Source organism: Seriola lalandi, unplaced genomic scaffold (assembly GCF_002814215.2).
Source record: "Seriola lalandi dorsalis isolate HSWRI2012SDOR001 ecotype SW California unplaced genomic scaffold, Sedor1 jcf7180002054763, whole genome shotgun sequence".
NCBI lineage: Eukaryota > Metazoa > Chordata > Actinopteri > Carangiformes > Carangidae > Seriola > Seriola lalandi.
The window spans coordinates 291,138-317,201 of record NW_019525316.1 but is presented as its reverse complement, the minus strand read 5'-3'; the positions used below and the strand labels follow the sequence as shown (position 1 = coordinate 317,201).

The window sequence follows — 26,064 nt, the reverse complement described above, 5'->3', positions numbered from 1 at the left end:
ACAGACTATTTATCAGCACCGTGGCTGCAGCATAGTAGAGGTGGATGTCATTCTACTGTCACTCTGCTGATTCAATTGACTTTGTTCAGTTCAAGTATTTAGTTCACTTTTTCTCTGATCACACCACTGTTCAAAAGCACTTCTGTATGTATGTCAGCAAGTGAATGCACCATTATTAACATTATTAAAATGTTCAGGCATTACTCAGTTTAGACTTCACCGTGAGAGAATAGGGTATATCTCGTTTAGCCGTCTGGTCTGTAGGTCTCCCTACACTAAGCAGCAGACAGGTGAGGTGAGACATACACATACACACACACACACACACACACACACACACACTAATTCACTCATATACACAAAGACTACATGTTCATGTTAATAAGCATTCAGCATACGGTGACAGACAAATACATATCACCCACACACACTCAGGCAGGCGCTAAAAGTCACACACACAGTATCTATCTTTAGCTGTACAAATAGGCGTGTAATTAATGTTTAGATGTTGGAGTCATGAGGTGGAGACATAAACATTTAAACAACTTAATTTCTCATCAGGGGCCGAGAGACAGAGAGAGGGAAGAGGGAGAGAAAAAAGAAAGAAAGACTAATGGAGCGTGAGAGATGGATGATACTAGATCATGGTTCATTATTGATTGCCAGCTCATAAAAAGCAACATTTTCTTTCAGTAGTTTGAAAGGTGACCCTCAGAAAGCTGCTGAAAATGATGTGTGTAAAAAAACTGGAGTATCCTGGTAATCGAGTTGCAATATTGTATATATATATATATATATATATATATATATATATATATATTGTATGAATATTTGTTTCATGTCAATCTAAGTATTTATAAAAACACTTTCTATTTTTATTGCACACTCAGCAGTGTATACCCCCATTTCAATCCTGCCTCGATCTAAACCTCCATGGCATTAATCAGTCTGTGAAAAGTGGACTGTGATTCATCCGTTTGATTGTTTCAATCACTAACACAGCACTCTACGATCTTTACCTCAGGAGGTTCCCAACTTTAGGTTCAATCAGAGGATGCAGACCAGACTGGAGACCGAGTCTCTGCAGATTATCCATCATCTGACACATGTCAATATTTATATTCTCCATTTAAATGTATATAAACTTCTGCATAGTTGATCACCTCAGTGGACTCAGACACCTGTCATTCAATGCTCATCTCCTCTGTACATGTGTTTGTTTAATAGAAACAACCATGCATGTGTGTGAGACTATGAACATCTGAGCTGAGTGACTGTTGACTGAGTGGTTGACTGATTAAATAACTGGCTGTTTTTCTTTCAGTGATGTTTATATGTCTTTTAACAACCTTCTCTCTTCTCTTCTTTTCTCCTCTCTTCTCTTCATGTCTGGAAGTGATTAAAACTCATAATAAGAGGTCTGCATTGAAGTTGTGAACATGGCAATATGGGTCATTGTCCTTGAGCAATTAAGATATCTTGCCTCTGCGAGTGAGTGTGATAAAGGACCAGCTTTGTGTTCCCTCAGTGAGTTTATAGCACCTATGCTGGTTAAACATTAAGAGAACATCTCTGTTGGGTCTTGTGCTACAGTATAAACACACTGGACCATCTGTGGGTTATTTTTGTTTTCCAGTGGAAAGCACAGCGACAATATTTCCATTCCCATCTACAAATCGAATACTACATATCTGAGGTCCTAACCAGTCTGGTAGTGTAGCAACCATCACAAGATAAATCTAAGGGGAATGACTAAAGCGAGAGAAAGGAAAGTTCTGCTGCACAAATTACATTTTTTTGTAACCATTCTAGTCGAAAATATTGATAGTTTTAACCATTAATTATTCAAATGAAACGATCTGACGTGTTGGAAGGAAACTCACTCTTTAGTGAAACTGTTCACAATAGGGGTGTTGTGATATAAACTGTAAGTACTGACAAGAACTGATTTTTTTCTTTTTAAGTGTAATTTTTTTGTACGTTTTTGTACAAAAAACTGACTCTGTCCACCTCCATCTATATTTGAGTCTAATTTTTTTGACAAAACACACAATAAACAAAGTTAAAGATGAATATGACTGATACCTTTATTTCTTTTTCAAATTTTCTATAGATATTGTGATATCTATAGTAATTAATTCTTTTGGCCACGATAATGTGCAGGTTAGTGAAAATCTGATTTCATGACAGCTCTAATTCACAGTTTATGCAACCCATGTCAAGGCGTGGCAAGAATAGACGCGTCACAATCATTGAGGTGTCACAGGCCAAAAAGGTTGGGAGCAACTGCATCTAACCTCTCTCTCTCTCTCTCTTTCTCTCTCTACACCAAGAATGTTTAATATCAGAATATCTTATATGAAATAACACAACGACACTTTGAGGGTGGTTTTGTCTCAGGTTTTCCCCTCCTTTGACATGCAGGTGCATTTGGGCGATAAAATGAGAGAGAGGAACCCATGACCACATGGTCACTTAAATAAACTTACCTCTAGTGAATAAACATGCAGTCTCTGTGAAAGTCCTCTGTTGGTTCCCTGATCTGGGAACCACCGCCCTACGCCCTGCACCTCCACCCCTTCCCTCCTGTTATCTCCACCCCCCTCCTCCCCCTCGGTGATATCCCACCGCTGCACCGGTGCGCTCAAAATTCAGAGCGCAAACGGAGCGGAGTGAGCGCTGGAGAGCTGGAAGAGAAGGTCGAGGAGGAAGACCAGAGAAATCTCTTTGTTCGTGACATGTGGAGACAATAGAAAGTACCTCAGCGCAGCATCACTGTCCGATCAGCGGTCAAAGTAGAGGAGAGGAGCAAAAGAAAAACGGAGAGCCTGATCTTTCCCCCGCTTCAGCACCGCAGGGAGGAGACACGCAGAGGAGGAAAGATTCCCCTAAGCGCAGTGAGAGCGTCGGATGAGGAGAAGAGGAGAGCGGAGGGCATCGGATAGGCAACAACAAGGAGTAAGTGAGACTTAGTAATGTGTTGTCGTTATTTGTAGCAGACAGGGTTGCAACGAGAGAGAGAGAGACAAAACTTATTGGAGTTTGTGAATAAGTTTTAAATCACCACTGCTCACACCTCAGGCTGGCTGCGTCATTTTTAGAATAATCAAATGGTTCATATGTCATCTGATCTATTTCAACATAATAGTTATAACACATGTTTTAGTAAAAAATAACACTGAGGCTCCATGTCCATGTAAGACTGGCTTCACTTTTCCACCCAGAGAAGAAGGAGAGATGAAGATGAACCCACAAAAATGTTTCTCTAAAGCAGCTAAACATCTAGGGTGCGGGTTACTCTTTTATTCTGATATTTCACAGTATTTGAAATATTTCAGCAGCTAGGCATCTTCATCCCATCATTTACAGAATATCATGTAATGATGAAGGAGTGACAGACTATGAGAGAAATGTTTTTAGACCATTGAGGTGACTGTGCTTCTAAACACATAGTGTATATGATTTGGACAAACCTGTATGTGGAAAGTAATCAGCCAGAGAATGTTTGACCTTTTTTTATTTTCAGCCTAATATACGTCAGTAAAAAGACTCGATTTTTGAAAGAAAAAGGCTTTGTTTTTGTTTCATTTGTCATTTCTCTCAGTTTGTGCTTGTTGAATGGCAATGTGAAGATACTGTGGACTGTGATTCAAATGTTCATTTGGAGAGCATATATATATTATATACAATTGTACAGTTCAGTTTAATTGATATCCTGTCTATTGATTAAATGTTCTTACTTATGGAGATGATGTATCCTCGGCGTAAAAGATGAATAACTTTTAGTAATTTTCTCTCCAGTCTGAGTAATCCTGAACAGACTCCACCTCCCATATCCTCTCCTCCTCTCTGCTGCTCTTCTCTCTCTTGCCCTCCATTCATCCCTCTGTTCAGTCATCTCATGCACACGCTCACACATAGACATGCATATTCATACTCAGACTGGGGCAGTACAATATGGTGAAAAATGTTATATCATAATATTTATTCTAATTTCCAAAGTACTTAATTGGTCTCTGGCAGTATTTGGCTTTTATGTTTGAGATCATATTAATATGATGTCTTAGTAGTAAAACTGTCACGTCTGCTATTCAAGCACAGTCTGTTCTTATTTGTGATTTTAGGATAACTGAATAATAAAACAGTGAAGACAGAATAATTAAAATATGATGCTATTGCAGAATTAGTATGTGTATACCTCATATCACAGGGTAATATCCTAATACATATCACCTCCTCCTCCTCTACCTATTTAATTTCAATAAATAAGATACATAAAATACGGAAATAAAACCTTCATGTAAACAGATCTTTAAATACAAAAGGTCCTATGTTTTGTGCCGAAAAACTGAGAGTAGTTATCACACTGCTGTTGTCTTCACTCTAATCACTCTTGTTTTTCTCCTTAACTTCACACAAATTACACTTCAATTGAACAACAGATCCCAAACTGATTGACAGGTCTAAAAGCTAGGCACCCGATTTGGTGTACAAAAGTTTCACAGTTGAATGTAATTTGCAACACACCTTCTACACACTTATTAACCGACTGAAAAGGAGTAAATACATAAAAGCTATTCATTTGCAAACAACAAAGACTTTGGCAGCTTCTTTTTCCGTCTCCGTCTCACCAGAGAGATCAGTAAACTTGATGTTCTATATTCAGCCTTGCTTTCATGCCCCTCTTTCTTCTTGCCCTCAGCATACCTTTTATTCTCAACTACGGGCTGTGTCTTATAAAAGGAGACACACACATTATTACATACCCAAGCACAGTAGCATGAACACGAGCAAAAAGCCCGAGGACTAAACACTTGTGCTTGATTCATGCTTTTAGCAGTGTTTGGATTTAAAGGCCGTTTAAAGGACTTGTTGCTGATTTATTTATAAGGACTTCTAAAATTAACAGCTAAATGTGTTTACTGGAGCAAGGTAGAAGAGACAGGGAGGGGAAAGAAGTGTGGGGGGAAAAAATGATTCATTGGCATTTTTTTCCTTATTTCACCTGACAGTGGCAGCTCCAGACTTATTGGACCCTAAATCCGCCACTCACAACACCAAGCCCCGCCTCTCCTTCTCCACAAAGCCAATCACACTGACTCCCCGGGAGGAGAGTGAGGTGAGAGAGAAAAGAAAGAAGTCCAGACTTTAAAAGTAATTATTTTTGTCACAATGGCTCATACAAAGGCTCTGTAAAATGGGCTTTTGGTGTTATCATAGGTTAATTCAGGACATGTGAATGTGGGTTGATTGATCAGTTGAAGTGTTGTAGGTGGTTGCCACAGTGATGAAATGGAAGACGGTGACCGCCATCTTTCTTTTGGTGGTTCTGTACCTGGTGATGGGAGCAGCAGTCTTCAGATCCCTGGAGCAGCCTCACGAGAGGTAGGCAGGTTAAATATGTCCACCCTCTGTCTGACTCTCTGCCAGAAAAGCCACTCGCCCATCTACCCATTCATTTAGCAAGCCTACTCCTACTATGGTAATTCTGTCTACTAGCTGTAAATTGCTCACTCCTACCAGGCATTTCTTCAGTGCCACTGAAAACTGCAGGTTTTAAGCCCCTTCTAAAAAGTGCAGTGTTGATCCTTTCACACTAAATCATTACTGACATATTTTGAAACTTTCTTTTATTGTGAAAATATTAAGAAAGTTGTCTTTACTCTTTTCTCTGCAAATTGATTTTCAAAGGCAATTTTTCTACTTCTAAACCTGAGACCCATACAATGAGGCTACTAAACGATGTTTGTCTTCAGCACTGTTGATCACAGACTCTGGTACAGAACTGTGTTGTCTCAAGTTGTATCTAGAAGGCAGTGGCTATGTTGTTGCAACTGGTGAACATTTATCTGGGTGGATGACTATAACAGGGTTCAATTATTTGGCCTCTATAATTAAGTCCTTGTGTGCTTTTGGCCAAAGTCCTACAGGACAATAAGATTTTACACCACAGCTATGCAGATGACACCCAGATATATGGAATAACTCTGGCGCTATATATAGACCCATTGTGTTGGTTATAGAGCAACATATACAATTTGGTGTGATTAAACAACTTCAAAAATGTTTCTCAGCCTCCTTCACTTTTCTGTCCTCTCTCTCTCTCTTCCAGTGCCCAGCGTTTGGCCATCCTGTCCCAGAAGCTGGAGTTCCTGTCCAGACACTCCTGTGTGAACCAGAGCCAGCTGGAGGAGCTGGTGAAGGTGAGACTGGCCTTGCCTTTACCAAAGGTGTAAAGATAAAAAATAAAGAACTGTATTGTCCATGTGTGTGTCAACTTACAGTATCTCCTATCACACACACAGTTGTAATCGAGCGTGCATATCTGCAGCAGCTTCAGCACCATGGACAGTTCCTACAGCTTCACTTAAAAGGAGTGGAAGTTGTTGAAACATAGAAAGTTTATTTCTGCTGTTAGACTATTGTTATTCCTGTTCCCAGGTCAGATCCAGTATCTTTCATCTTATCTTTACATCTTTAAGTCATCTGCTTAAATGACATGACATGATAATATTATTAATAGCAGCAAGAGAGTAACAATATTTTTTTTTTTTTTAAACACAAGGACGGTGCCTCTTTGATAACAGCTGTATTGAACACAAATCTCTCTCTTTCTCTCCTTCCAGCAAGTGGTGTCTGCGATCCGTTCAGGAGTGAACCCTGCGGGGACACTGACCAATCACAGCAGCCTGTGGGACCTGAACTCTGCCTTTTTCTTTGCTGGGACTGTCATCACAACCATTGGTAGGCCACACACACAGACATAGACACAGACCATTGCTATGTGTAGCCCATCAGAGGAAGTGATTAGATATTAAAAGAAACAACTAACATAGTATTTTCTGATGTTAATGCGTATTTGTCTGGTGTGTCATTGTTAATTGGGGTATGAATTTAAATCATGGCAATTTCCTTGTAAGTGTGTTATGTTACGTGTATATTTGTGTGCACAGTCTTTTGATTGGAGCTGTGGTCAGTAATGTAACATGATTTACTGCTCTGTGGAAAGTGGAGGAGTTTCTTTTGTCATTGATTCTACATCTGCTTCCTGGATATAATCAAACTTGTTCACATTATCATCCCCATGGCCATACATTTACAGTGTACATGCATATACATGTGTGTGTCCTTCACACTTTTCATTTCTTGAACAGAAATGGAAAACATCACAAACTTGGAAACTAAATATAAATTAATTCACAAAAATATATTTAATCTGAAAAATATGTTACTGATGCTGTAAATTCCCTCTTTGTTCTCTCTCTGTGTTAGAAAATAAACATTGGCATTTGGGAGAAAAACTGTATTTGAACACAGTGTTTGTCTCAATCACTACAAAATAATGAATAGAGCAATGAAACACTGGAACATCCAGTGAAAATCCATTTAGCAGGATCCCATATCGTGTGTTTAATGTGGGATGTGCAGAGTTGGAAACAAACATTATGGCACCACAATAGGCCAAATGTCCACTGTCCTAGTATTCATACCATAGGATCACTGGTGAGAGATTTCCCTGTCTCAGCTTCTCTCTGTCCTTTTTCATCAGGTTTTGGGAACATCTCTCCTCACACAGAAGGCGGAAGAATATTCTGTATCGTCTATGCGTTGCTAGGGATCCCTCTGTTCGGCTTTCTCTTGGCTGGTGTAGGAGATCAGCTCGGCACCATATTCGGCAAAGGCATTGCCAGAGTGGAGAAAATGTTTGTGGTGAGTCTGGAGAAATGTACACAGTCAAAACATACACACAGGTATGCGTGAAAATGCACCTTCAGTTATTTCTAAAACGCACACAGGAGAGTTCACACAAGTTTATGGACTGCAGCCAGCAACTTTATATAGGCAAACATGAATAATTCACACTAAAGCACTCTGACAACATCCTTAGCCACACCAGCTCTTTTAGTTCATATTTATATAACACCTACATCTGTTTTAACTACTGTACCATTCACTGATTTAATCAAAACATGTGGTAAGACTGTGTGACCTATATTGCAGTATGTGGAACTTGATACTATGATAAATTGTCATATAGTTCATTTTCTGGAATTATTCATAGATAAAGGAATTAAATATGAAATGTAGAGCTTCAGCACACAATTCCTGCTAATTAATATACAACATAGCTGACATTAGTCTAATACTGTTTATCCACAGATATTTTGATTTTAGACTTCGAAAAACCTATTGACAAATTTCTGTCGTTTCATGGTATAGATCAGGCATGACCAAATGGCGGACCGCGGTCCCAGTGACGGTTCTGCCCCGGACCCGTGAAAATTTTATTATAATTATAATATTAGGCCTAATAAAAAGATAAATCATTCGTGCATGGGCAGCTAATTTAGTTAATACAACAGAAACGTCATCAATAGCCAAGCCAATCAAATCGATTGTTTCCCTTTCAGCACCAGAGAATAGAGAGAGAGAGAGAGAGAGAGACAGAGGGGGGGGGGGGTGACTGAAATGGCTTGCTCAAATATGAGAAAAGTAGACAGTGAAAACCGAACTTTTAAAGATGAATGGACAGACCAATACATGTTCGTCCTGCCTGCAGCCACTTCTAAACCTGTGTGTCTCATATGCTGTGAAACTGTGGCGTTAATAAAAAGTAGCAACGTTAAGCGTCACTATGAGACCAAACACGGATCGTTTGATGAAACATACCCGCAGAAGTCCGCAGTGAGGGCAAGTAAGATTATCCAACTGAAAGCACAGTATGACCGGTCTACCCGTGTCAATACATGGTTAAAATAGGGGGTGGGCAGCTCAAAGGTCTTTTGTTTAGAAGAAGAAGAAATTCAGGTACTTGAAATGTAGTAAAGACAACTACAGTAATGTTTTCCATTCCAGCGCCATACAAGTTCAGACTTATCAGTATGTTTAAAGTATAAAACACTTAAAATTTGACAATAAATGACAGAAAAGTACGTATGTTGTTTTTTATTTACACCAGGGTGCACTATTTCGAGTGACAATATAAGATTCGGACCTTTGCTGGGAGGACATTTTTGTAACTGGACCTCTTTGAATTTTAATTGAATACCCCTGGTATAGATCATCCTTCATTGAGCATGTTTTCCATAAACCGGTAGTAGCTTGAGTAAAAATGGCTGAGCCAGTTCAGGCACTGTATCTCTCTGGGTTTGTTAGACTTCCCACCTCAGAGATGTGTCCTTGTTTATTTTTAAAGGAACCTCTTTAGCATGAGTTACCCAAGAGGGAATTAAACCTTGATGATAAACTTTTCAGTAACAAGGTCAGCTTGATTTTTAAGCCTTTGTTTCATTAATTTTATGTATTCATGGCCTTTTAAACAATAATGGCTGAGATTAAACAACCATGTCAGAAATTATTGGGCATTAAACAGCAAAGATTTACATTGTAAATGCAGCCTAGAGCTAACAGTATGTAGCTACTGTATGTGTGCTATGTGTGTATAAATGGTCCATGTGCCTGCTCACTTTAGATGCTGTGTGAAAAAAACATTTGCCCTAAATTTACATTTTGATGAGTCATTCTCCAGCTGAGTGACATACTGAGTGGATTTCTATACACCAGGGGTTGATTTAAATCTAAACTGCTGTTGATTGCCAGGTTTGATTAAAAGCTGAATCCAGATGTGAAGCTACAGAAGGTCGGTCATTAAGCAGCTGACGCCAGAAATTAAACTGAGTAAATCAATTCTCTCTTTCTGGGATCCACACTTATTAAAATGCTTAAACTGCCTGAATGAAAAGCAGATCACATTGCATCTGTTAAACAGTAAAGTTTCTGTCGGTTCAATTATTTATCATATTGTCAGAATTCTTTTATGAGACTGTCTATGTGACATCATCATTGACATCATCATTAATGTGCTGTAACAGCCCTGCAGATGCCAAATAAGAGAAACAGAGTTCAAGCAGTTTGTGTTCAAGTTTTTAAAGTTTAGGTTGCTGTTGTGAATAGTTTACTTTCTAGTCTTGAATGAGATGAAGGAGAAATCTGAATCCAGAAAGTGTAATTGAGAATGATTTCCTCCTGCTGCTCTCAGAGCACCCGAGGGACACAGTAATGAATATTATGATTGAGGCTGAGGACAGGGGACAAAAGTTCATTGTATAAGTGTGTTTGTGAAAGCCTTATTGCTCTTTGCAAATTGTGTGAGGGTGCAGCATTATCCTCAGTGAATACTGTGAATGGCTTTTCTTTTCTACTGTACCCAAAGGACCCATTTGCAGGATAATGCTATTACTACTAACAGCAACTGGCTGTTTGACCATTTCACTTCAAAAACAGTTTTCTCTTCAACAATCTGCTGTATGTGTTATTGTTGGTCAGTCACAAGAGCCATGAGACTGAAATATCTCAACAACTACTGGATGGATTGTCATGAAATTTGGTGCAGACATTCATTGTCCCCAGAGGTCGAATCCTTCAGCACCACCACAAGTGTGACATTTGGTTTTGAGTGAAATGTCTCCACAACTGTTCAATGGATTTGTTTCACACACTCATGTCCCCCGCACAATGAACTGTAATAATAACAGTATTTGTTCCTTAGATACCCTAAACACTAAATCAATGAGAAGTTTCATGTATGTTTGCAGTGATCACAAACAGACCAAACAGATCAGATGTTCCTGTTGCAGAGTTGAAATTCAGTGTTATATTGCTCATTTTCTCTGCCTCTCTCTCTTTCTCTCGCTGTCTCTCTCTCTCTCTCTCTCTCTCTCTCTCTCTCTCTCTCTCTCTTGCTGTCTCCCCTGCAGCACTGGGACATCAGTCAGACAAAGATCCGGGTGATCTCTACCCTGCTGTTTGTGTTGTTTGGCTGCCTGCTGTTTGTGGCGCTCCCAGCAGCCATCTTTAAATACATCGAGGGCTGGTCTGCGCTCGAGTCCCTTTACTTCGTGGTCATCACCCTGACTACCATTGGATTTGGGGACTTTGTAGCAGGTACAGACACTTTAACACCGCTCTATTTCTTTGTATTGTACAGATCTGTTGTTCCAGGTGTTAAAAAACTCAACATCTCTTTCTCTCTGTGTCTAGGTGGGTCAGAAATCGAGTACTTGGATTACTATAAACCAGTTGTATGGTTCTGGATTCTGGTGGGACTGGCCTACTTTGCCGCCATCCTCAGCATGATAGGAGACTGGCTAAGAGTCATCTCCAAGAGGACGAAAGAAGAGGTATGAGACAGGTGGCTTCATTCAGTGGCACTGTTATTTGTCTCTCTGAATGTCTCTCTCTGATCAACTGTTGGTGTATACAGTATGTTTCCACCCTCTATATCTCTTTGTCTCTTTCCTTCAGCACAGTGACACAGGTTATACGTGCTACTCGTTTACAGTGCCATGTCCCTGCCTGAACTTTTGCCCTCCGCTTAATGTCATTTCAATGATAAGACTGTTTTCTAATCTAATTTACTGTCCACCATCCAAACACATAGTCTTAGGCTATTACTGTTTACATATCCAGAGAGAGAGAGAGAGATTATCTGGACAATATTTGATGATGTCCTTATCTACAACTGTCTGAACACTAAATATAACACAGGTTGCACAAATAAATTCACTTGTTTCCAGAAAGGAACCTCTGGGAATTTTCACAGGAAGAAATGGTTTAAATTGCTTAAATGGCTTTTTAGGGGTTAAGACTTTTAGAGTTAGAGTTTTAGGATTAGAATTGTGTTCTGTGTGTGTGTGTGTGTGTGTGTGTGTGTGTGTGTGTGTGTGTGTGTGTGTGTGTGTGTGTGTGTGTTATTATCATCAGGCACTGCGACAGAGTTAGAAAAAGAGACATTATTTAAGGTGTGTGCACAGGGTTGATTTTGGCTGGAAGTGATACTGAATGGCTATATGACTGCTCCATTAGCTTCTGATGAGATATCAGGACAAAAGTGAAGCATGTTAGCGTCCCATAAAGGCACGTCAATATCCTGGTTAAACAAAGATGTCGGCACAGCGCTCCACCTGAGTCTGCCATTTCTTTTTTTTCTGGCTATGTGGTGTTGCAGAGTAACACTCTTATCAGATTCTGGGGGTTTCTGAAGATGAACAGATAATGAGGTGTTTAATTAATTGAAGTTGAGATGTGCAGATAGAATTAAATTAGACTCAGTGTGCCAGCACACTCTGTTCTTGGAGAATACAACTCTATTTAGTTGAGTTCATTTTTAACATTCAAATATTTCCACTTCCACATGTCTCTGCTGTAACATCATGCTCTGTTCCACCAGAAATATACATATCATTGCTACTTTGATATTTAAAGATGTGTTCAGCTGTGTATGTGTGTGAGCCACATCTTCCATGGTTGGTTAATACTCTGTGCAGTCCTATCTAGCTGCAGATACATTGATTTAAAGTAACTGAGTTGACTTCCTGATCAGTAACATTGTCACTCTCAACTTCTCTTGCTCTGTTTCATTCACAAAGGGGACTGTAAAAACAGATTATTTCTAAATGGAAAAATTATGTTTATAGTAGATCATTAAAGGACTAAACCATTTATTTATACATCATAGCATTTATCAGCTTCGGCAAGTCTTGGATATCGGAGTGCCCTTGAATGCACCAACAAGAAGAGTTTTCAGAGCAGTCACAGTTTGAATGAAAGTAGAAAGTGAAGAAAACTTCAACAAAGGTTCAAGTCTTGGCATGTTGATTTGAATATTGTAGTGAATTGAATGGAAACCAATAGCTGCCCAGAAGGTGCCTAGAAATGCAGTGACACAAACAGTGTAATATTATGTTACACTGTAATTTTATGTCGATACAAAATTCACCAAAAAGACTTTTAAATGTTATTTCTTAATGCCATTACACAATATTCTCTCCTCTTTATATCAGTGTTTATTTTAGCCATTTAAATACACAATATATAATCTTCTGCCGCTTTGGGTCTCTCATTCAAAACGATAATAAAAGACAGAGTTTGGGGACGTAGTGAAATAATGTGGGCTCATGAGAGTTATTGTCTTGGCCACTGTTGCCATTATTGCAGTCAGCTTCTCTCGGTTAGGATTCCTTCAATTCTGACCCCTTTTGGACGACAACCACAAAGCTGACACGTGCAGATGGGATATGACACCATTTACAGGCAATCAAATGAATGACGCCGCTACCTTGATTAAAATTACAGATTCCCCTCGGTTTGAAAACAGATGGAAACATGTGTGATACTTTAAGCACACGACTCAACAAAACCTATAACATAGTAAATGTTACATATTATAACTTGAACTGACACTATCATTAAAACAGGATTTGTTTGCTCTACACTTACATCCATCTGTCCTGTATGCTTACGTCTATCTGTCTCTCTGTCTTCTTGCAGGTAGGAGAGATCCGTGCTCATGCTGCGGAGTGGACGGCCAACGTCTCAGCAGAGTTTAAAGAAACTCGTCGGCGTGTTAGTGTTGAGATCTATGATAAGTTCCAGCGTGCAGCGTCAATTAAACGCAAACTTTCCACAGACCTGGGATTCAGCCCTGCCCCTGAAGTCGCAATGCCCAAGAGGACTGTGTCGGTCAATTTCAATGAGGAACGGGACAAGAACGAGAAGGAGACCGGGCTGCAGGGCTTGACGACACCTCTGGCCAGAAACGGCAGTTTGTTCATGAACGGTTTGGACCCAGAGAGAGGAGATATCTCAATCATTGAACATCTCAAGTAGAAAGACGATGGCCTTTAAAAATCCTTCTAAGGCCTTTCCATTTGCTGTCACTGATGGCATCAGTACTGAGACCAGAGTTTCTTGACCAAATGAACTGTTTCTATTCACAAATTAGGTAATAGCGAGAATGTGGTACTTTGTGACCCCAGCAGGGACATGGTGACCCCTCTACAGGGAGGCTGGAGTAAAAGCCTTGCTCAACAACACTCCAGTGGATTGTTGACAACGGGACACCTTTCTCACCTCTCCACCCTCGTCCCAACAGTGCAACAAAGAACAAGAAGAACATATAGTGCATGACTTGTCCAAAACTGCATTTAATGGGTGTCTGTCAACCAAATCTCACTCATATCTGGGAAAAAAGCCAAGTTGTCATGTAGTAGTTAAAATTTGCTGAATGACAATAAAATGTTACATATCGAACATACTGTATAAAAAAATTTAACAGCATTTGGTGACCTAATATTGAATAGTTGCAAGAATGTCCGAGGTGCCTGGCTATGTTTGCACCATTTTAAAATTTCCAACTTTAACTATTTAGGATGTACTACACAGCTTTTCAGCTTATAAACAAATTTTAGTTTGTTTGTTTTATTTTGATTTTTTTGGTTTTTTGGGGGGGTTGCTTTCTTTGTTTGACAGTTGATAGCATAGAGGCAGACAGGAAACACAGGGAGCGAGAGAGAAAGTATGACGTACAACAAAGGTACCAGACTAAAATCAGATCATGAACGGAGCGGTTATATGGTATGTGGCTGTTTGTCATCTGAATGCAGAAGAACACTGACAAGTAGGATGTCAACCTCATATGTCAAATCAATGACATGTAAGAAGTATTACATACATGATGGGATGTGATGACATCAGAATGGTAAAAGTTAGAGAAGGGGCTGTCTGAACTACAAAGGAGGAGGACATTGATCAAGCTACAAACTGAACACAGAGAACCTGTGTGGAGTCTGGATAGCAGGTCCTTTACATTTAGACTGAGCTCACATTAGAGCATTGTTTATTGATTTGGGAAAAGACCATAGTTGCTGCACCAAAGTTTTTCTAAAACATAAAACTTGAAAGCCTCTGTAGTTTTAAACTCCAAAACTGTTTGTAATTCAAACAATTGGATTGGCTTAAATAAGTAAACATTTTTTTTATCTGAAGCTTTTTTGCCAGTCATCTCTATGACTGTTTTATAGAGTAGCTCAGATAAATTATGTTTTACTTTATCAGTTTTGTCACCAGTGGTGTAAAAATCACATACTAGTTTGCTAACAGATATAATTTGTTTTTAATATAGTTTACTTCCACAGTTTGTGTGGTAAATGTTCCAATCTACAGAATTAGATTCACAGATTTTTAAAACAGATTTTTAAAGCCATGACTTTTTCCTGTTACTGTTGCCAAATATTATTTTCATTTCAATGTAAAACTTCTTTCCAATGATTCAAGCAGGCTGATGAGTAACTAAACACTCACCTGTAGTTTGGCCAGATTGGAGGGTGAGTAGCTTCTGATAAGAGCCAATAATCAAAAGGGTCTAACCTCTGTGGTTTTTAGTGGCAGCCATGTTAGTCCTACAATCCTGTTGTTCAGAAAGGAAGTCTTACTACAACTGTAGATCTTTTTGCAATGTGTTGATAGAGGGCACCATTACATACAATATTTGCAACTAACTCTTCTCAGTTTTAGAGGAGAGGCAGAAGCTGCATGTGGTTTGAGGAGTGTCTCTCTCTCTGATTATTTGGATGTAATTTTAAAAGAACTGAGAGCACTGATCTCTGAGCTCTGTGAGATTTGTAAAACCATTCCTGTGCCTTAAACGCTTTACTTTGCCTGCAAGGCCAAGCTCAGGACACTATGAGGTGGACCAATGATTTCACAAGTGTTTATATGCAGTGATCTGATACATCAATCAGTAAAAATTGGGTTTACTTGAACTGAGGAAAATTAGGTGTTTCATAAGCGCAGTGATGATGGTGAATCCTGTCTAACAAATATAAGTCAGTTCACTCTCATGATGTTCTGCTGGCCTGGATCCACATGTGATCATATCTATCCAATAATTTGTCTTTTCTATAATAATATCATTTGTATGGCTCAGTGGATCAAGTAAGTAAACTGTTGCAGGCTTGACTGTTTTATTTTCTGCAGTGGCTGGAAGCAGTAAATGAATGATGCAGTGCCCATTTGAACCAATTGGTCAACCATTAAAAGGTTTATCTATGTGAACTTTTTAATCATTTATGATTCTATCTTGTATCAGAGTATTATATCCAGCAAACATCCACTTTCAGCTGAGCAACCCAAAGCTGCTAAAACTAATAATAATAATAATAATAATAATGATCTGAGTTGTACAACCACACGTGTTGCACAAACAACCTTTGAATCTTTATATCTCATTGTGAACTGTCAGACTTTTGGCATCCTGGAAAACATTATAGAAAATCAAACCATACCATTAATGTTGCATTATTGAGGTGTGATATGGTTTGATAGGAGGGTTCACAGGTGCAGACAATTACAGTGCAAGAATAAATTCAGTTTTAATACCCAGCTTACACACACACACACACACACACACACACACACACATACACTGAGGGTTTGCTTCCATGTGTATGCCTGCCGTTGAAAATGCACTTTGATTTAACAGCCTTTGAACGTAACAACATGCTGCTGCTTCTGCAGCTAACCAGTCCATCCAGTCAGAAGGCTTTGATTTTGTTGTTATGTGGCATTAGAGGCGAGTACACGGTCTACCACACAAACTTTTAACCCTTAGATTACTGCGCACATACACTGGTAGTTTGAAACCAATATCTGGCCCTCTCAGAATTTACATAAATAGTTTTCAATTAACCTACTGAATGTAATGACAGAGAAAATTAGAAATACATCAATGGTGCAGCCTGGAGTTGTATATGGTTCCAATAAGATGCTGAGGACAACACATAAAAACCTCATACCTGAACCAGAATAAATCAGAAAACTTTGAGAATCCTGCACAGTTCCAGTTCTTTGATCTATTTTCCAGTCATGATTGACTGGTATCTGTGAGAAGTGATATGGATTCTTTTACTTCTATTGGATGTACTGTGCTGGTCCAGTCTAAACATCCTAACCGAACTGTTTTGACTTTGACTTGACTATAGTAGTGTTTTTTAGCTAAGCATTAACTGTATGGGTCTGTATGGTTCAGTACTAACACTGAATGGAAACAGTAGTGGCTGGTTGGTCTGACTTTGCCTTCTCTCTTCACTGTTCAGTTTGATAGCAAACATATGACATTTTACACAGCCACCTCTTTAGCTAAAATGAAACTAACTCTAAAACTTTTTCATTTTCTGCTAATGTGTTAGATATGTTAATGCTTTTATGACTGCAATCATAAAAACTGTGTATTTTTCTAAACTGTTTCTACACTGATGTGAGATTGGGAGAGCACATTGTAAAAATCATGTCTGTAGACCTAATCTTAACACAATGTAAGTTTTTTGTACAATATGTGACTTGAAAATAAACCAAATTTCAAATATTTCCCTGTTTGCTGTGTTATTCAAAGTGCTAAACCTTTTCTGTTGGTTCTGTATATCCAAAAGAACAACATGCATCATGCATTTAAATGATCTTTGATGTTCATCATGAATAAAATGTCACATTGTTTTAGTTTTCCTCAGATCAAGGTGATTCAGTGATAGTTGTTTGTAACTCTGGGAGCATTTCAAACAGGAGCTGCTAAAAGATTGGCAGCATTTTTATGGTGCAACTTTGCTGTTTGGGCATTTAAACCATACAAACCATCTGAAAAAAGTTTGATTTGTGTTTTAAAAGAAAGGCCTCTAAAACATTTTTTTATTCAGCTTCTTTCAAAGAGCAATACAGCCCAAGACGCAAGAAATAGAAGAGATATTTACTGTGTGTATTTCTTTCTTTCACTGTGGTCTTCTCATTGGTTTGAAGTGGCTCATCTGGAAATAATTTAATGCAAGGCTGTAGGTTTGCATATGGACAGTAGGAAAATACTATGACGTTTTTATGCCTTACTATACTATGTCGTTTTTATGACTTTTTATGCCTTACTATACTTTGATATTTTTGTGCCTTACTATACTATGATGTTTTTATGCCTCAGTGTACTATGATAATGTTATCCCTTATTATACTATGATGTTTGTATGCTTTACTACACTATGACTTTTTTATGCCTTACTTTACTTTGACCTTTTTTTGCCTTACTATACTATGATGTTTTTGAGCCCTTACTATACTATGACATTTTTATGCCTTATTAAACTATGATGTTTTTATGCCTTTTTATGCCTTACTGTACTATGACCTTTTTATACCTTATTGTACTATATCGTTTTCATGACTTTTTATGCCTTATTATGCTATGATGATTTTATGACTTATTATGCCTTACTACCCTATGACGTTTTTATGCCTTTCTATACTATGTCGTTTTTATGACTTTTAATGCCTTACTATACTATGACGTTTTTATGCCTTTTTATGCCTTACTATACTATGACTTTTTTATGCCTTTTTATGCCTTACTATACTATGACGTTTTTATGCCTTATTGTACTATATCGTTTTCATGACTTTTTATGTCTTACTATACTTTGACTTTTTTATGCCTTTTTATGCCTTACTATACTATGACGTTTTTATGCCTTTTTATGCCTTACTATACTATGACTTTTTTATGCCTTTTTATGCCTTACTGTACTATATCGTTTTTATGCCTTTTTATGCCTTATTATACTATGATGTTTTTATGACTTATTATGCCTTACTATACTATGACGTTTTTATGCCTTTTTATGCCTTACTATACTATGACTTTTTATGCCTTAATATACTATGACTTTTTTATGACTTTTAATGCCTTACTATACTATGACGTTTTTATGCCTTACTATACTATGACTTTTTTATGCCTTTTTATGCCTTACTGTACTATATCGTTTTTATGCCTTTTTATGCCTTATTATACTATGATGTTTTTATGACTTATTATGCCTTACTACCTTATGACGTTTTTATGCCTTTTTATGCCTTACTGTACTATGACCTTTTTATGCCTTATTGTACTATATCGTTTTCATGACTTTTTATGCCTTACCATACTATGATGTTTTTATGACTTATTATGCCTTACTATGGCATTTTTATGCCTTACTATGCTATGATGTTTTTATGCCTTTTTATGCCTTACGTTTTATGCCTTTTTATGCCTTATTGTACTATATCGTTTTCATGACTTTTTATGCCTTACTATACTGTGTTTTTATGACTTATTATGCCTTACTTCTCTATGATGTTTTTATGCCTTACTATACTATGACCTTTTTATGCCTTTTTGTGCTTTACTTTTCATGACTTTTTATGCCTTATTATACTATGATGTTTTTGACTGATTATGGCTTACTTCTCTATGATGTTTTTATGCCTTACTATACTATGACGTTTTTATGCCTTTTTATGCCTTACTATACTATGACTTTTTATGCCTTAATATACTATGACTTTTTTATGACTTTTATGCCTTACTGTACTATGACTTTTTTATGCCTTATTGTACGATATCGTTTTCATGACTTTTTATGTCTTACTATACTTTGACTTTTTTATGCCTTTTTATGCCTTACTATACTATGACGTTTTTATGCCTTTTTATGCCTTACTATACTATGACTTTTTATGCCTTAATATACTATGACTTTTTTATGACTTTTAATGCCTTACTATACTATGACGTTTTTATGCCTTACTATACTATGACTTTTTTATGCCTTTTTATGCCTTACTGTACTATATCGTTTTTATGCCTTTTTATGCCTTATTATACTATGATGTTTTTATGACTTATTATGCCTTACTACCTTATGACGTTTTTATGCCTTTTTATGCCTTACTGTACTATGACCTTTTTATGCCTTATTGTACTATATCGTTTTCATGACTTTTTATGCCTTACCATACTATGATGTTTTTATGACTTATTATGCCTTACTATGGCATTTTTATGCCTTACTATGCTATGACGTTTTTATGCCTTTTTATGCCTTACTGTACTATGACCTTTTTATGCCTTATTGTACTATATCGTTTTCATGACTTTTTATGCCTTATTATACTATGATGTTTTTTTGACTGATTATGGCTTACTTCTCTATGATGTTTTTATGCCTTACTATACTATGTCGTTTTTATGCCTTTTTATGGCTTACTATACTATGACTTTTTATGCCTTTTATGCCTTATTGTACTATATCGTTTTCACGACTTTTTATGCCTTACTATACTATGACGTTTTTATGACTTTTAATGCCTTACTATACTATGACTTTTTATGCTTTAATATACTTTGACTTTTTTTTTACTTTTAATGCCTTACTATACTATGACGTTTTTATGCCTTTTTATGCCTTATTGTACTATATCATTTTCATGACTTATGATGTTTTTATGACTGATTATGCCTTACTACCCTATGGCGTTTTTATGCCTTACTATACTATGTTGTTTTTATGACTTTTAATGCCTTACTATACTATGACATTTTTATGACTTTTAATGCCTTACTATACTATGACGTTTTTATGCCTTTTTATGCCTTACTATACTATGACTTTTTATGCCTTAATATACTATGACTTTTTTATGACTTTTAATGCCTTACTGTACTATGACGTTTTTATGCCTTATTGTACTATATCGTTTTCATGACTTTTTATGTCTTATTATACTATGACGTTTTTATGCCTTTTTATGCCTTACTATACTATGACTTTTTATGCCTTACTATACTATGTCTTTTTTATGACTTTTAATGCCTTACTATACTATGATGTTTTTATGGCTTACTATACTATGACTTTTTTATGCCTTTTTATGCCTTACTATACTATGACGTTTTTATGCCTTTTTATGCCTTACTATACTATGACTTTTTATGCCTTACTATACTATGTCTTTTTTATGACTTTTAATGCCTTACTATACTATGATGTTTTTATGGCTTACTATACTATGACTTTTTTATGCCTTTTTATGCCTTACTATACTATGATCTTTTTATGCCTTATTGTACTATATAATTTTCATGATTTATGATGTTTTTATGACTTATTATGCCTTACTACCCTATGGTGTTTTTATGCCTTACTATACTATGTCGTTTTTATAACTTTTAATGCCTTACTTTACTATGATGTTTTTATGACTTTTTATGCCTTACTATACTATGATGGTTATTTTACTTACTATACTATGACCTTTTTATGGCTTACTATACTATGACGTTTTTATTCCATTATACGATGGTGTTTTTTTATTACTAACCATAATAAGACTGCTTTTATGCCTTGCTATAGTATGACCTTTTTTGCCTTAATATACTATGACTTTTTAAGCCTTACTATACTATGACTTTTTTATGACTTTTAATGCCTTACTACCCTATGACGTTTTTATAACTTTTAATGCCTTACTGTACTATGACGTTTTTATGCCTTTTTATGCCTTACTGTACTATGACCTTTTTATACCTTATTGTACTATATCGTTTTCATGACTTTTTATGCCTTATTATGCTATGATGTCTTTATGACTTATTATGGCTTACTACCCTATGACGTTTTTATGCCTTATTATACTATGTTGTTTTTATGACTTTTAATGCCTTACTATACTATCACGTTTTTATGCCTTACTATACTATGACGTTTTTATGACTTTTTATGCCTTATTATGCTATGTTTTTATGACTTATTATACTATGACTTTTTTATGACTTTTAATGCCTTACTATACTATGACGTTTTTATGCCTTAATATACTATGACGTTTTTATGCCTTTTTATGTCTTACTATACTATGACTTTTAATGCCTTACTATACTATGACGTTTTTATACCTTACTATACTATGACTTTTTTATGCCTTTTTATGCCTTACTGTACTATGACCTTTTTATGCCTTATTGTACTATATCGTTTTCATGACTTTTTATGCCTTATTATACTATGATGTTTTTATGACTTATTATGGCTTACTTCTCTATGATGTTTTTATGCCTTACTATACTATGTCATTTTTATGACTTTTTTATGGCTTACTATACTATGACGTTTTTATGCCTTTTTATGCCTTATTGAACTATATCGTTTTCACGACTTTTTATGCCTTACTATACTATGACGTTTTTATGCCTTATTGTACTATATCATTTTCATGACTTATGATGTTTTTATGACTTATTATGCCTTACTACCCTATGGCGTTTTTATGCCTTACTATACCATATTGTTTTTATGATTTTTAATGCCTTACTATACTATGACGTTTTTATTCCTTTTTATGCCTTACCATACTATGACTTTTTATGCCTTACTATACTATGTCGTTTTTATGACTTTTTAATGCCTTACTGTACTATGACGTTTTTATGACGTTTAATGCCTTACTGTACTATGACCTTTTTATGCCTTATTGTACGATATCGTTTTCATGACTTTTAATGTCTTACTATACTATATCGTTTTCATGACTTTTTATGCCTTATTATACTGTGATGTTATTATGCCTTACTACCCTATGACGCTTTTATGCCTTACTATATTATGACTTTTTTATGACTTTTAATGCCTTACTATACTATGGTGTTTTTATGCCTTACCATACTGTGACGTTTTTATGCCTTTTTCTGCCATACTGTACTCTGACCTTTTTATGCCTTATTGTACTATATCGTTTTCCTGACGTTTTATGCCTTACTATACTACGATGTTATTATGACGTATTATGCCTTATTATACTATGAAATTTTTATTCTATTACTATACAATGGCCTTTTTTTATGCCTCACTATAGTCTTACTTCTTATGCCTTCCTATACTATGTTATTTTTATGCCTTGCTATTATATGACCTTTTATGCATTAATATACTATGATTTTTATGCCCTACTATACTATATCGTTTTTATGCCTTTTTATGCCTTATTATACCATGACATTTTTATGACTTATTATACTATGATGTTTTTATGCCTTATTATACTATGACATTTTCATGCTTTACTATACTATGACTTTTTAATGGCTTACTATACTATGACTTTTTTATGGCTTAGTATTTTATAACTTTTTTATGCTTTACTGTACAATGACATTTTCATGCTTTAATGTACTATGATATTTTTATGCCTTACTATACTATGACATTGTTATGCCTTATTATACTATGATGATTTTATGCCCCAGTATATTTTGACCTTTTATGCCTTACTATACTATCATTTTCTTCAAGCCTTCCTATACTATGACGTTTTTATGCCTTACTATACTATGACGTTTTTATGGCTTACATTACAATGACATTTTAATGCTTTACTGTACTATGATGCTTTTTAAGCCCTTACTATACTATGACTTCTTGAGCCTTACTATATTCTGACCTTTGATGCCTTACTATACTATGACGTTTTCATGCCTCACGATAGTATGACATTTTTTTCCCTTACTATAACATGAAGTTTTTATACCTAACATTGCTATAACTTTTTTATGCCTTACTATACTATGACATTTATATTTCTCACCATAGTATGACTTTTCCTTTTTATAATATGACGTTTTTTTATGCCTCACTATACTACGACATTTTCATGCCTTAGTATACTTATGACATATATGTCCTTGTAAATTCAACACATATATTATATCTGTGAATGGGAATTCCTGAATATAAATTCAGATCTTACATGTTAATAAACCGTTTTGTTGTCGGCATTAAAAATCTCTTTGTTTTGGAGGGGTGATGGTGAAAACAAACCTACGCCCTTGCGTCCATGCCCACATCAGAATCTCATTACATCTGAATTCAAATCTGATGACTTTTAGTGGATTGTTTGGTGAATGTAAACGTTAAATTCTTAATAAATAATAAACCAATCTTTAAAGTGAATGACAACCCATTCTCACCACTCCAAGTATTTGAAGGCACATTAATCAGTATGTGCTCTTCTCTCACACAGTTCACAGTCGCTGAACCACTGAGTAGTTATTAGTGTTTAAACTTCCTGGATGGTAGAGTGGTTTGATGAGAGTGACTGGCCAGTGGCAGCTGGTCTTGTGATGCGTGAGGTAAAGTTATCAAAGCAGGAAGTACAGACCAGAATCAACAGCACACAGTCAGGCAGATACAGTAGACTGGTTCATTTCACCATGACATTTTCTCCATTTTAAGAGCCTGTTCAGCCAAAGCCCAGAGAAGCAACAGCATTGTAAACTAGGCTGGTCATAGCATAAATAAAATCTGTCGTAAAAGTGAAAACTGTATATTCATGGTGAAGCTTGTTGTCGGTTGCTGTTTTGCTTTTGGTTCGAGGGTGGTTGGATTGCAGTGAGTCAGGCAACAAAATTCAAGATAGGCACAGGCTTCTACATTCATATAAATGAGAAAACATGCAAAAGTCTTTTGCATTTTATCCACTCACACCACTTCAGGCTGCGGCTAGCCATTGCATAATACCCATCCTCTGGTCTTTAAAATGGGCTTTTGAGAAGTTGCAACACTGGAACTGACCACTCAGGATCCTTCTCCAGCACACCTTCAAGGATCACCTCACCCAAATAACACACCAATAAATAAATAAATAAATGAATGAATAAATAAAACATGAGTTCTGCATTCAGTATTTACTTGATATGTTCTGTCTAAAATTGTTCACAGTGAGATCTGTGGATTATCCAGACACTAAGGACATTGTGCAGGTTTATCATGTTTTCCCATTTAGCAACACAAATAAATAAATCTTACACCAAGAAATAAAACCGAAACTATCTTCAGTTCCACGGTTTAGGAAGAATCAAGGAAATGTGATTTTGAAATTTGGATGAAATGACCCTCTAAGTAGAAAAACTCTGGTCCACAATCATTGAGGAACAATCTCACTGACCCCTAGTTCATCTTGCTGCATCAAGAGTCTGTGTTCAGAAGGTTCATCCATACTTCCTACATAACAGCATAACCATTGTTTTTATTTAAATAACAGGAATAGTAACAATAGTCACCATAATTTACTGGGTATATGCCACAATAAAGAGTTGTTTCTGTTATAAGATCTAAAAAATAGATCATTTCAGCTCATACAGTAGGCCTTTGTATCTGTGGTGAGTGTGTTTGTTCTACCCAGGTCTAGTGAAGTCTATGTAACTGAAAGCTCCCAAGCAGTTTCATGGAGCAGAGAGCACTGCTACATTTGCCACAGCTCTATATTAATACCACTGAGACCCTTCCTCCTCCACAGTGATGTCCTTTTTCAACACCAGTCTTTGAAAGTTATTTCCTGGAGGGGGGTTAATGTTTCAAAACATTATAACTACAGAATTCAAATGACCTGAAGCCTCCAGTGGCCTTTATGTTGATTCTGTTCTAATGGTTTCTATTTTTAGTTCTGTGCACGTATAGGCAATTCCTTGCTCGAAAGGTGCAGTAAAAAGGCCTGAGGATACTGGTTATTAAAAATAGCTCCAGTCTGTGTGTAATTGAACATTATATCTCCATCCAGGAGGAGGTGGTGAGTGCAGGGAGGCAACACTTTGAGAGTCAGACACACATGATCAGGTGCTCGACAAGCCTTTTCCTTTATTTCCCTCTAAAAATATGTATTTGTAAGACTTCAATCTGGATATTTCTAAATTCTATTTCAATCTGAAATCCTTCTCTATTGTGGCAAATTGCCCCTGACAGACAGACAGACAGACAGACAGACAGACAGACAGACGGACAGGCCGCACAAACTAGACCATACATTCTTCATTTTCCACCACTTCAATAGGACATGTGCTTCATTGAACCTTCCACAAATGCCAGGCATTAGTGTGGCTTCAAGCATCTTTATCACACCTAACAAGAACAAAAAAGAGCAGAGAATTTCAAGATTTTAAGGCCTTTTCTCCCTGCCTCATACATAATATGTTTTGGTACCACTTTCTAATAACTCACCCTTTATAGAGGATTTATTGCTATTAACTCATGGCTTCATTAATGGTTAATTAGTAATTAACTAATACTTGAAAAGTAATTTATAGGAAAAACTTTTGGGTTGCCCAAATGCAAAGAATTGTTTTGCTGATCAAACAGTCTACCTAATGAACAGATAAAGGGGCTTTACACATCCTGGCAGCCCACACGGGTACATTGCTCTGTCCATTTCACTCTCAGTGGTAAAGCTACCTTTGGGTCATATTGTAACATTGCAGATTATATAATTCAGGTTGTGAAGTAACTAAAATGTACTACCATCTCTTTCCCTCTGTCCTGTTCACACAAACCAGTCGACACTTCCTGTCAGTGACTCTGCTCTGGCCCTGAGGACTTCTGC

At 36.6% G+C, this 26,064-nt stretch overlaps 1 protein-coding gene across 1 annotated transcript; it reads left to right on the top strand.

The window, feature by feature from the left end:
• Positions 1-5,272: 5,272 nt before the first annotated feature.
• Positions 5,273-15,894, top strand: LOC111668854 (potassium channel subfamily K member 2-like). Its single transcript, XM_023425004.2, has 7 exons — positions 5,273-5,385; positions 6,113-6,203; positions 6,627-6,744; positions 7,550-7,710; positions 10,758-10,944; positions 11,041-11,180; positions 13,330-15,894. The coding sequence occupies exons 1-7, from the start codon at positions 5,288-5,290 to the stop codon at positions 13,666-13,668; spliced, it is 1,134 nt and encodes a 377-aa protein (XP_023280772.2). The 5' UTR covers positions 5,273-5,287; the 3' UTR covers positions 13,669-15,894.
• The last annotated feature ends 10,170 nt before the right edge of the window (positions 15,895-26,064 follow it).